General features: G+C 43.6%; 1 protein-coding gene across 2 annotated transcripts in view; it reads left to right on the forward strand.

The window, feature by feature from the left end:
• The first annotated feature begins 11,361 nt into the window (after positions 1 to 11,361).
• Positions 11,362 to 13,109, forward strand: part of IGF2BP1 (insulin like growth factor 2 mRNA binding protein 1) — a 42,817-nt gene continuing 41,069 nt past the window's right edge. Inside the window, exon 1 of one of the 2 annotated variants that reach the window (XM_010960551.3) lies at positions 11,362 to 12,034. In XM_010960551.3, the coding sequence (XP_010958853.1) occupies positions 11,860 to 12,034 (175 nt within the window). In that variant the 5' untranslated portion in view covers positions 11,362 to 11,859. The remainder of the gene's footprint in view (positions 12,035 to 13,109) is intronic. The other variant, XM_010960550.3, reaches the window with a different exon arrangement.

Here is a 13,109-nt window from a genome sequence, read left to right on the forward strand (position 1 = left end):
CTATTGCATCATATAGATACAAAATTAAAGAAAAAGATAAAAATATTTTTCCTTATGATGAGAACTCTCAGGAGTTACTCTTTCAACAACTTTCATATATAACATACAGTAGTGTTAATTATAGTAATCATCTTGTATGGTATGTTACATCCCTGATACTTATTTGTCTTATAACTAGAAGTTTGTACCTTTTGACCACCTTCATCTAACCCCAACCCCCTCTCTGACTCTGGTTGGTAACCACAAATCTGATCTTTTTCTATGAATTTGTTTGTTTGTTTGATGTATAATTGACTTACAACACTATGTTGTTCCTGGTGTACAACATAGTGTTTCGATATTTCTATACATTAGAAAATGAACACCACTGTGGCTTGTCTTTTCATTCTCCTAACAGAATCTTTTGAGGAGCAGAAATTTTAAAAAACGTTGATGAAGGCCACTTTACTAGTTTGGCTCTTTATGAATTTTGCTTTTGGTGTCATAGCTAAGGTATCTTTGCCTAATCCAAGGTCACTAAGATTTTCTCTTAGAAGTCTTATAGTTCTGGGTTTTACAGTGAATTACATGACCTAAATGATGATACTTAGGTATATAACGAGTTAATTTTTATATATGTGATGGGGTGTGGAAAGATGCTTATTTTCTTTTTTGCATATAGATATTCAATTATTCTAGCACCATTTGTTGAAAAGATTATCCTTTCTCCATTGAGTTGTCTTTACACCTTTGCACAAAATAAATTATGATATACGTGTGGGTTGCATTGGGATTTTTAAATGCTCCTCTTGTATAATGGCAAGTGCAAGTGCTTGGGGTCCAGGCACACTTGGGTTATCCTCCAGGTCTTGCTACCTATCTGTGGCACAGTTGACCTATAGAATAAAAACAATGATACCTCAGGTGTTTACCACGTTTTAACATGTTCTCTCTGCAACTTTTCTTTCTTCTGCTCTCCTCCCAGGCAAAGTGCTGGAAGTGGGAAAGCTTGTCTTGACTAATGTTTCTCAAACTCTAGGGTCCTCAGATCCCGGGCTCTTAGAAAGAAGGAAGGAAGGTATAAAATGTTATCCATGAGCTATTTTCAGCCAGGGAGGACATCAAACACAAGTCAGACATTTTTCCATACAATGCTGCTCGAGTAAATTCCAATGCCAAGTCCCTTTGCTTTGGGTGGAAATAGTACAACCTCTTGCCACTTGTGTAGAAAGTCTACTTAGCCACTCAATATTTGTTACTACTTGATCAATGAAATTTTTTGATAGGCCACATTTGTCAAAACATTGGGTTCATGGAGAAATAACAAAGGAGATCTTAGGTGGTAAAAATAATGAAACCACCCACTTAGAGAAAGGAAGCAACATGGATCCTGCCCTGTGGTTTCCAATGTATTGAAGGAAATGATTCCACAGCAAGAAACTCCCAGACTAACAAGGAAGAAATAAGCTTCACCCTTAGAGGTTTCCAGTGAATGCAAATGAAAACGAAAAGGACTCAAGCCTGGATGTTGAAAGGAGCAGTATGTCTGCAAGATCCAGGACAGACTGGGCAGGTGTGACTCCGGGTGCTTGCTTCCTGTTGTTCACGAGCCGGTCCTAAATTTCAGCACATACTGCCTCAGTTTATTATGAAAACGTGTATAATTAATCAGACCTTTAGCTAAAGTCAAGCCACATCCGCGATTGATCAGGGTGAGTTGCAGTTAACCCTCAACCCCAGTTGCTAATGGGAAAAGAACTTCTGGGCACATCAAATCTTGGAACAGCAGACGATCCAAAGCTATTCCCTATTTGGCTAATAAAAGTATTTTGGGATGATTAATTTGAATATCTATTTTGCCTGTTTAAAGAAGTTTGTTATAAAAATGTAATAGACAATCTAGAAATCTTGAAAAATAGAGTTGAGTTGAGAGAGAGAGAAACATGTGAGGTGGGGAGAGAGAAAGAGAGAAAAACAGAGTGAAATCTACTAATATTCTCAAAACCAAAGTTATTGTTAGTGGTGATCAATGTGTAATGTACAGAAATATCGCATCACTATGTTGTGCACCAGGAACGAACATAGTGTTGTAGGTCAATTATACCTCGAACAAACTCATAGAGAAAGAGATCAGACTGTGGTTACTAGACATAGGGGGTGAGGGGAGGGAGAATTGGATGAAGGTGGTCAAAAGGTACTAACTTCTAGTTATAAGATAAATAAGTACTAGAGCTGTAATGTACAAGATGATCAGTGTAACTAACATTTTTGTATGTTACATATGCATGTTGTTAAGAGAGTAAAGCCTAAGAGTTCTCATCACAAGCAAAAACCATTTTTCTCTATTTCTTTAATTTTGTATCTATACGAGATGATGGATGTCCACCAAATTTACTGTGGTCATCATTTCAGGGTGTATGTAAGTCAAGTCATTATGCTGTACACCTTAAACTTATACAGTGGTGTATGTCAATTATATCCCAATAAAACTGGAAGAAAAAAGTTATCATTAACAATTTTCCAGATGTTATTATTTCAACTACTGTTTATTATGAAATATTTATTCTTAATGAAGATAATAGAAACTGTACATGTACAGTATCAAGAATAGCAAAACAACCACTTGGGTAGCTGCCACTCAGATGGGAACTGGAACATCCATTCCCAGCATCTTTGAAGTACCCTGTGAGACCCTCTACGATCACCTTTGTGCTGCTTCCCAGAATTAACCACATTCTGGAAGTTTGCTTATCATTCTTTTCTTTAAAGTTTAACCTCTTCAGGATGCAGCCCTGAAAAATATGTTGTTCAGTTTTGCATATTTTTGAACTTACATAAATGAAACCATAATGTGTATACTACTCAGCCTCTGTTTTTCTTCTTCTTCTTCCTTTCTTTCTTTTTTTGTAAATCAACATTGTGAAATTAACCCTGAAGTTCATTCATTGTCACTGCTCACTATACTTCCATTGCATAACTATACCTGTTGATGAATATTTGTTATTGTTATTATAGGTTTTGTTATTATAAACAATCCTGCTGTGAATATGGTTGTATCTGGGTATCCATGTGCATGAGTTTCTGTAAGGTAATTTCTAGTGTTCTTTGCACGTGTAGTTTTTTTTTTTCCCCAATCACACAGACTATATGAAATACTCAGTTTTGTAACATATATTTTTTGGTAAACTTCCTCCAAATTTTTCTAAACTCTTTTTGACCATAATTTTTAATGACTATGTAATATTTTACCAAGTGGCTATGTTAGAAGTTACTTGAAGATTCCTCTATTTTTTTTTTCTCATAAAGTCACTTTATTTAGGAAATTCCTCTATTTTTAAGCCTTTATATTGCTAACATTTTTTTTCTTTCAGTGATGCATAACACATCTTTGTTCATTAAGGGTTGTTTTTTGTTTTTTGTGGTTTTTTTTGAAAAAGTTCTTTTTGCCTCTTTAAAGCATGGTAAAATATATATATATAACATAAAATTTGTAACTTTAACCATTTTAAGTATAAAATCCAGTGGCATTAAGTACATTTACACTGCTGTGTAACCATCACACTATCTCAAGAAATTTCTTATCCTCTTAAGTTGAAACTCTGTACCCACTAAACACTAACAACCCAACCCACCTCCTCCTCCAGCTCCTGGTAACACTATTCTACCTTCTGTCTCTGTAAATGTAACTATTCTAGATAGCTTGTATAAGTGGAATCGTATATTTGTCCTTTTGTGTCTGGCTTGTTTTACTTAGTGTGATGCTTTAAGTTTCAACTATATTGTCGCATGTATCAGAATTTCATTTCTTTTTAAGGCTGAATAAAATATTTTACTTACTGGATTTCTGGTAGAAAAGTTACTCAGAAGTGCAATTCCTAAGTCAAATGTCACAAATTTATAAAGGTTTTTGTTGCTTTCAGCTTGTTTTCCCACACAATTATGTGGAATGCTTTATTTCACTATATTCTTGCTAGTAATGAGTATTATAGATTAAAAACAAAACAAAGCACTTTACTATTTTCATAACCCTCTTAATTTTTCCTTCAATTTAACCTGCTCATAAAAATTGGTTTACTGTCTCCTTGAGTGTTCATAGCTGAACCGATAGCCAGGATATTCAATAAACATCTACTATGGATGGGTATCTGTACCAGACATCTTGGGAATCACCAAGATGGAAGTCTGTCCTGGGGTGACACTTTTGCTTTGGATGACATACAAAATAACAAATCTTTACATGGTTTATGGAGTACTACCTTCATTCTTAGAAGGAAGACTCTAAGAGCCTTCTCGGCAGGAAGTGCATGTGGACTGTCCCTTGAGATTGTCATCCTGGCTGTGTGGCATCAGTGGAGATTAGGAGGCGGGGATGTGCCAACTAACTCTGATGGTTGCCAATGGCTGCCTGAAACCCTGAGTGGAAAAAAATCCTGAGGCTATTCCTTTGACCAGACACTGAAAGAGGGTGCTCCTCAGTGGGCACTGGGCACTGTCATGGGTGCAAGACTAGGGAGGGACAAACCCAGAGATACCCTTTGGTTGCAATTCTTTTTGTAGACCAATCGTTTTTTCCAATGACTGCATTTACTTGTACTTCATCTGATGATTGTGGAGTATTGCATTTAGAAAAGAAAAGAAGAGAAGAGGAAGGGAGGGGAGAGCAGGGAAGAGAAGGGGAGAGGAGAGGAGGGGGGAGGGGAAGGAAGGGAAGGGAAAGGAAAGGAAAAAGAAAAGGAAAGGAAAGGGGGAAGGAAAGAAGCAAAGAAAAAGCACTTACAGGCTGAACACAGCACTTTATGCTCACACTGACCCTGTCTTCATCTCCTTCTTCTCGGGTAGTACCAAAAGATAGTTATTTAATATATATTTTGGACATCTGTTAGCACTGTGTTGGACTCCCTGAGTATAGTCTTTGCTCTCAAGGGTTTGATACATAAAATGCTAATAACCAAACTAGTTATAAGTTACATAAGATGCAGGAAAATGATACAAAGAAATAAAAGTGTCTAGTGAATATTCAGACAACATATCCTGGGAGAACAGGGGTGGAGGAGCTCTGGGGTCTGAATTACCCTGGACTTCTCAAGTGTGTAACAAGTTTCCCGTTTTGGTGGATAAAGTAATTTAAGACTCTCTATATTCTTCCATTTCACCAGAAATAACAGTTTGAATGGTAACAAGCCAGTGAGAGTGGGAGAGGAAGAAGGAAGAGGGAAAGAGGGAAGAAAAGCATGGAAAGTTTGAATAGGTAGACTGATCAAAAGGAGGAAAGAAATGGGTTGAGGGGCAGAGGAGTCAAAGAATAATAAAGGGGGAAGAGAAGTAACAAAGAAAAAAGAAAAATTGCAAAGAGGGTAAAGGTAAAGGGGGAGGAGGAAAGGAATTGACAGTGTCGGGTGTAGGAAGAAAAATGGAGGAACAAAAGGAGAGGAGGGGGGACGAAACGGGGGGAGGGGCGGGGGGAGGGGCAGGGAAGAAGAGGAAGATAGGGAAAGAGATCCTGAACCTCATTTCAAAGCAATTTAGAAATAACTCTAATTTTTGTTTCCCATACACGTTGTAAGTACCTTGTAGAATGAAAAGAGTTTCATGAAAATGTTTCAGTAATTTATCAAACAAATGCTGATCAAATACCTTTTGGTTATGTTGAAGAATTCAAGTTAAGTTGTGTTCATAATAATCCTTCAAATTTTTTTCAGTGTTAATGGGAGAGGTGGCAGGACTCAAAGTCTTTCTAGACTGTTAACCCATGAAAATCAGAAATCACTTTTAGAACTGTATCTCAGTTTAGATAAATAACCAGTTTAAAAAAAAAAATATATATATATATATACTGTTAGGCTGGGTCCCTTTTACCCTACAATGGGAAGGTTTGTTTTACAAAGACAGGAGTCTTTTTTGAAGTGTTTTTAATGAGTATTTGGGTGATGAAATATTAGGGAAATAGTATATGTGTTAATTTTTTCAACTTGCATATAAAAAACATAGCATCATCCCCTCTTAAGCACTCAGAAATATTTAAGACACCTCCTTAAAAAAAAAAGTCCTACCTAGAAATAGGAGTCAAATCAATTAATCTTATCACCAGAAGTAAAATTTTAAACAAGCAAACAAAATTAATTTGCTTTCTAGATAGGAAAATTATTTTAGTCTTAAGAAGCATAGAGTTTATGTAGCTAAAATCAAATTAACTCCATGCAGTTTGATGCTGTAACTGATTCATTTTGAATTAAAATCATTTAAATACTTAGAAGATAGGTAGCTTTCAAGTACAAAATTGTCTTATTGCTATTTCCACTTAAAAAACATTTAAGTATAAATTCCCTCACTTCTGTTGCCTTTTACAACTTGTTTTATTTTGAAAAATAACATTAATTTCCCTGTCTTTTCTTCAATTGTACAATTTCCCCTCAAACAAACCAGGGATCTATTTTACATTTTGTGTAAAATAGGGACTAAACAAAGTTGTTCATTATCTTTTAACCAAACGATTTTGGAGTGGAAAAAAAATGCAAAATGCAGTACTAATGTAGTCTGAGGAATGTTATTGACTATTCCTTTCACATGTGTCAATAGGGGCTAGTGTGGTGCAGTTTAATTTACTAACAAATGGAATTTGGAAACATCCAGTTTTTAAAAGTTACTAAAATAAACGATTCCCTTCCTTATCTAAAAGTTTCTACATTGCAAACTTGAGCCAAAACAAAAAATTGAGCAGTTTTGTCACACACTGCGTGACCCATAGAAAAACAAATGATTGTTCTGAAAGTTCTTTTTCCTCCTTGAATCTCTTCTATCTCTGGAATAAACATATTTCTTTTTAAAGTTTTAAACACTGAACACTTTTACATAATAATTGGAAGGAGAAAATTTCCTTTTCTGTTTATAATTCTGTTACATTTTATGAGTTATCACAAACACATAATTATCCTTATTTATTTGACAAGAGAAAATGCTGAATGTGCTTTTAAATTGGGGCTAATTTACACTTTTTCAAAGTTATAGGCATTTAAAAGAACCACACTAGGACTTCAAGTTGCAGGAATAAATAAATATCCCAAGGCAGTAACAATGAAAAACAAGCCAACAACAACAAAATAAACAAAAACCAAGCAAACAAAAGACAAATTTCTTCAAAAACCTTAAAGTCAAAGGAGAATGTGAAATTTTCACATCAGGAAATGTGAAACATTCTTTTTCTATATTTCATAGAAACCATACACTTATTTCAATATTGATTATGATTCATCAGAAAATTAAAAAATGGAGAAATTCTATTTTATTGTATTACCCCCTAACTGCTTTCCAACTTGTGTGTGTCCTCTTTTTTCTAAAACATGGAAGCTTTGAAAATAGAAAGTCATTGATAAATTTTAATTTAAAATCCATATAAAAAATAAAATAAAATGCAATATATATTCTGGGGATTTATCCAAAGGAGCTAATCTAAAAGAGAAAAAAGTTCTATGCTCCCAAATATCTATTCAGCACCACTGCTAATGAAAGTTAAAAAATTGATGTACCATATATCTAACAATAATGATTAATGATTATCTTACATCTATTGGGCTGAATGTAACATGTTGGCTCAAAATGATAGCTATCAAAACTTTGAGCAGCGTGGGAAAATATTTATGGCACAACAGCAAGTAAAAGAAATCAAGATATACAAATGAGATGACAAAATATAAAACTATTACAAATGGAAAAAACTGGAAATACTTAAAATTAATTTTGCATGACAATGGTGGAATTGTTGATTTTTTCACTTTATTTTTTGAAGTTTTTAAAGTTGTTTTGTTCTCTTTTTGTTTTGTTTTTTCTTTCTGCATATATTTGTATGTTCACATTGAAGGAAAATGGAACAAAATCCCATCTTTAAAATGGAGTCAAGTTTCAGTGTTTCTGAATTCAGAGAATTGAATTATGTAACTAGACCAAACACTTCTCCAGAAAAAAAATGGAGAAGGAGGAAGAGGAGAAAAACAACAAGCGTAAGATAATAATTTTAAAAATTATTATTAAAGAAAACAGTTTATCCTGCAGCTATATTTTTAACACTCACCAACAGAATTTAACTCTGAAGATTAAACTTTCCTAAAGAAACTGTGTAGAAAAAAACAAACAACACATAAAATGTTTACTAGCTGTTGTTTAAATAAAGCCAAAGAAAAGAATGATGATAAACGATGGCATCTCAAGTCACCCCATTCCTATCCCCAACCTGGGCATGTGAGTCTTGACAAGAAATAACCCTTCCCTCAGGTTAATTTTAGAGCTGGGCTCACTCAGAGGGGAGAGATGAAACACCAGTCAACATCATCCAGTCCCCCAACCTCAGCCTAAAATAGCCAGGTCACTGAGGCAAAACTGATTTGGGGGCTGAAAAGGGTCTGCATCTCACCCCAGCTGTCTCCTCTCTCTTGTGTTCTTGCAGCCTCTGACTATACACAGAAACCCTTGGTGGGGGGCAGGGGGAGGATTAGAATTCAGTGAAACAGCTGATTTTTAAAAAGAACTGATGAGTTTCAATTTATCAGTAAACTTTTAACTTAATACATTTATATTTTTCCCTCTGTCATTTAAAAACATTTTAAAAAACTAACATCAGGTAACATTTAGCCTTTTATTTTTAAATGGAAACAAAAATCAACCTAAAAGTGAACTGAATTCAACGATTAACTTAAAAAAATTTGTTTCCCTTTGAATTTAGGATAGGAAAAGGTAAGCTGCATTTTACAGGCATTTAGAGATCTGAATGGAGATTTTTGTGGGGTGTAACTTGCTTTTGTTTTAGGAATAAAGAGATAGAGTAGTGGATATGTTCCCCATGGAGAAAACCTGAGAGGTGATTCTATTAATTCCTAAAGATTTAAATTAAATGAAGGAAGCAGCACTAAGTTTCTGGGAACTGAAATGCCTTACCTAGTACCCTCTTCCTTGCTTCCCAATATAACAGAAACAGTTTCAGGAGAGTGGGGCTCCATATTTAGGAAAAGGCCAAGGAGTAGAACAGCCTTTCTGAGACCATCTTTCAGCCCTTTCAAAAGTACACACACATCACCAAGAAGAGTCCTAGGGCAACAGACCCACTCATTCTGGGCAAGATAATATTTTTTTCCTGGACTCTTAATTTTTCTCTGGATATTCTTTGCTCGACTGCTCCTATTGGCTTGCTTTTCATTTAAAAAAAAAGTTTATTGAATGCCTACTATGTGGCAGGCAGCTCCCACCTCGTTGGTTTGTTTTAAATTGTTTGTCGTCAAGAGCTGACTAAATATTAAAGAGTCAGAAACGGGGGGAGGGTGGGAGGAGGTGTGTGTGTTGGGGGGTGGAATACAGATACCGCCCACCCTCTTGGATAGAAAGCATCCTTTTTCTACTCAGCAACTAATAGCTTATAGTATTTTAATTTCCGTGAAACCACGGAAGGAAAAAAAATCACAAAAGTAAAAATCCGACAAACACGTGGCTGGCAAGAACAAAACGCGGATTTGGAGGGTGGGTTTTGAAGGTGGTGGAGATGGAGAAACCGAGTTGGAAGCCCTCCCCCACCCCCACGCCCAAGCCCCATTTCTTTTCTGTGAGCGGGGAAAACGGGGAGGGGGACAAAGGTGCAGCGTATCGTCCTTTAACTCCCGACTTTTGAACGGTATAAAATCGTCTGCCAGAAGGGCGGTGCGCCGGAGTCGGAGTCGGAGTCGGCTCACTGACTCTGCAAACACAAAATAATAACAAGAAAAAAAATCCAAGGCATTCATATCGGTGCAGCCAACACGTGTTGCGGAGTCGGCCCGGGCCGCAGGCGACTGAGACAATGGGGTCGGGGACCGGGAAAGGGAGAGTGACCCCCTTCCTCACCTGCCCTCGCAGCACGCGTGCCCCCCGACAGAATTATTTCTCCCTCCCGCAGAACCCGGAGCAAAACCCGAGCTTCCGCCCAGTTCGGGGAGACTCTGGCATTACTGGGGGTCCGCCCCCCTTTCCTCGGTTAGCTGAGTAAAGGGGCTCCAGGGTCCCCGGGCCGCGCTCTCCACCACCCGCTGGCGCCGGCCCAGCCCCCGCCGCTAGAAACTCGCTGGCCTCGCTCGCTCCTCGGCCCGGGATCCCGGGTGCGCGTGGACCGCACGCCCGGCTCCGCGCCGCGTATCCGGGACTCCGAAACGAGAGGCCAACTGCCCCCTCCCCCACCGCCGAGACGGGGTGCGACCGCCCACGTGTCGCCCCTTGCCCAGTCGGGTCCGTCCCTCGGGCTCCCGGGGCCAGAGGATCCGGAACGAGTTGGTCAAAGGCGAGGGAAGGGACCAGGGCGGATCCGCTTCCCCCACCCTAGGCGGGCGGGGGAGGGGCCGCCGCCCCCTCCTCAGAGCAGAGCTCCCGCCCCTCGCTTCCCCGAGCGCCGAGCGGAAATTACCCCCTCCCCCCGCGAGTCTGACCTGGGGACGTGGGCGGGGCCTCGCTCTCGGCCCCCCGCCCTCGGCCCCTCTCCCGCCTTCCCGCCCGGATCCAAATCCTGCACCCCAAACAAAGTTCCGAGACCCGGACCCAGCGCTGGGAAAGCTGCCGTCGCTGTCGTGGGTGGGGCGGGCGGAGGGGACTCCACCTGTCCGCCCCCGCGTCAGGGAGGGAAAAGGGGATCATTTGGATCTCCACCCTGTCACTCCCTCCCTGAGACCTCCCCCTTCGGTTAGCCCGGGTCTGCTCACGCGACCACTCCTCTTCCTTCTCTCCACCCCTCCCTCTCCCGGGGTCATCTTGGGCCGGAGCCGCGCTTTCCCTAGGACCCCGAGACGTTGTGGTTCAACAGACGAACCCTGGGTGTGAGCCACCCTTTCTCCCGGGGGAATCCCGAAACATGATTTCCTGCGGATCCTCCGTTCCCAGCTGCGATCCCCGTGTTCCCAGCTTCCCGGTCCCGCGCTCGCAAGACCCCCCTAGGTCCTGGATTCCCCGAGGCGAGGGAGTCGCCTAGCGCTGGGGCTGGGAAGGCTGAGACACCCCCCCCCCCTTAAAGATCTAGGAAAAAGCTCCTTTATTTTGAAATCACCGGCTCGCGCGACCCCCTCCTGAAGACCCCAGAGTCTTCGGCTTCTCTTTGTCTATCTCGGCCGTCCCCCGCCTGTCAGTCGCTAGCAGTTAGAGCTAGGGTAGGGTGGGCAAACTCCCCCCACCGCCGACCACTCGAATAAAAAATAACCATACATTTTACCCATCAAGAGGTGGGAGATTCTGATTCGGACCACCCTCCCCCAGCTAGGGCCCGGGTAGGGGGATGGGTGGGGGCGGGGCTCCTCCCTAGGGGCCAGATTCTTCCTAAGGGGAAGGGGGCGAGTAGAGCTTCGAGAAAGCGGACCCCACCCGTCCAGTTTACCCCGGCGGTGAATGGAGAGCAACCCCGGGGCGGGAGTTTGGAGGGCTGGGCCGGGTTGGAGGGCCGAAGGGCCTTGAGGCGTCGGGGGTCTTCCCCTGCAGGGTGGGTGGGGGCTTTCACCACGTGGCTTCGCCTTTTTTTTTTTTTTCCGCTCCATTTTTTTTCAAGTCGATTTTATTTAGAGGCGGCGCCAGGGCGGCCGCGGAGAAACGTGACACACCAGCCCTCTCGGAGGGGTTTCGGACAGAAGGGAAGGAGCCGCGCCGCGTCGTCCGCCTCCCAGCGCGCCGCGGGCACTTCTCCCGGGCCTCCCCGAACTCTCCCGCGACCTCTGCGCGCCCTCCGGCCGCCCCCCCCACCACCGCCCCGGCTCCGGACAACTTCAGGGGTAGGGTGCAAAGAAAGTTTGCGTCTGCTGCCGCCGCCTCCCGCCTCGGCCTAGGAGGCTCGCCGCCTGCGCCCGCCCGCTCGGCCTTGCCCGGGACCGCGTCCTGCCCGAGACCGCCACCATGAACAAGCTGTACATCGGCAATCTCAACGAGAGCGTGACCTCCGCGGACTTGGAGAAAGTGTTTGCGGAGCACAAGATCTCCTACAGCGGCCAGTTCTTGGTCAAATCCGGCTATGCCTTCGTGGACTGCCCGGACGAGCACTGGGCGATGAAAGCCATCGAAACTTTCTCCGGTAAGAGTGCACCCACCTCCACGAAAAAACCACCGCGAAATCCCTGAACAACAGAGACCTGCTCCTCCTCTTTCCTCGTCCGCCAACTTCTCTGTCCCCGGCCTGTGGGGCTTGGCCTCGTAGCCGACTCCCACCCACCCCCTCCGACGCCCCCGCCGACCCCACGCTGGCTCCTCGTGCGGAAATATTCAGCTTCCCTCACCCCATCCTCCTAGTCTGAGATGAGGACCTGGGGGCTTTAGAGTGGTGACCCCCTTATCCCCCACCGACGGGGCGTTAGCCCCAGTGGCAGGGGTGGGGGGGACTCGCCACCGAGGTGACCCCGTCTGGGCGTCCTTCTACGTTTTCCCCTCGGTGGCCGAGGCTGGACGTCCGCCCCCCTCCCCGCGCGTGAGCACCCCCTCCTCTTCCTCCGCCCTAGGCCTTGCCCAGCCGGGAAGGGGTCCCCGCTCCGCTTCTGATCTCCTGGGTTTCCGTGGGGACTGCAGCCTTCGGGCCCAACCTGAGAGGGACGGGGTCCCGCCTCCCGCCCAGGGCCTGGGGCTTGAGCCATTTTGATTTGAAAGTGGGGCGTGAGCGGGGTGGCGCGGCGGCGGCGGCGGCGGCGGCGGGTCGCCATGCTGCTTCCCGAGACGCCCAGGCTGGGCCGAGAGGCTCGCGCCGCGGCCGCCCGGGACCCTCCCCGCGGGGCCCCGCTTCGCTCCCCCAGGGCCTCGTCTCCTGGCCGGCCCCGACAGGTGGCCGCCCCACCGCCTGAAGCCCTTCTCCCTGGCTCGACAGAAAAATAAAGTTTAATTCCGCACCGCCCCCGCCCCCAGCCATGCACTTTGGGAGAAACGGGGGGCCCTTTCTGGGCCCCTTCTGGAACCCCACATCTGGGAGCCTTTAGTAAAGGCAGCCGGCCACGCAGACGCCCTCGCACCTCTTCCAAATCCGGCCCCCAGAGCGAGCCACTACTCAACTATCCCCAGTGAAAGAACAAAACAAAAATTAAGAAAACACAATAATGAACGCATAGAGTCCACCATTCCCCGAGCGACCTTTTGCATCCGGCTGCGGAACCCACTACCTGGAT

The sequence above is a fragment of the Camelus bactrianus genome, chromosome 16, assembly GCF_048773025.1.
Source record: "Camelus bactrianus isolate YW-2024 breed Bactrian camel chromosome 16, ASM4877302v1, whole genome shotgun sequence".
NCBI classification, from domain to species: Eukaryota; Metazoa; Chordata; class Mammalia; order Artiodactyla; family Camelidae; genus Camelus; species Camelus bactrianus.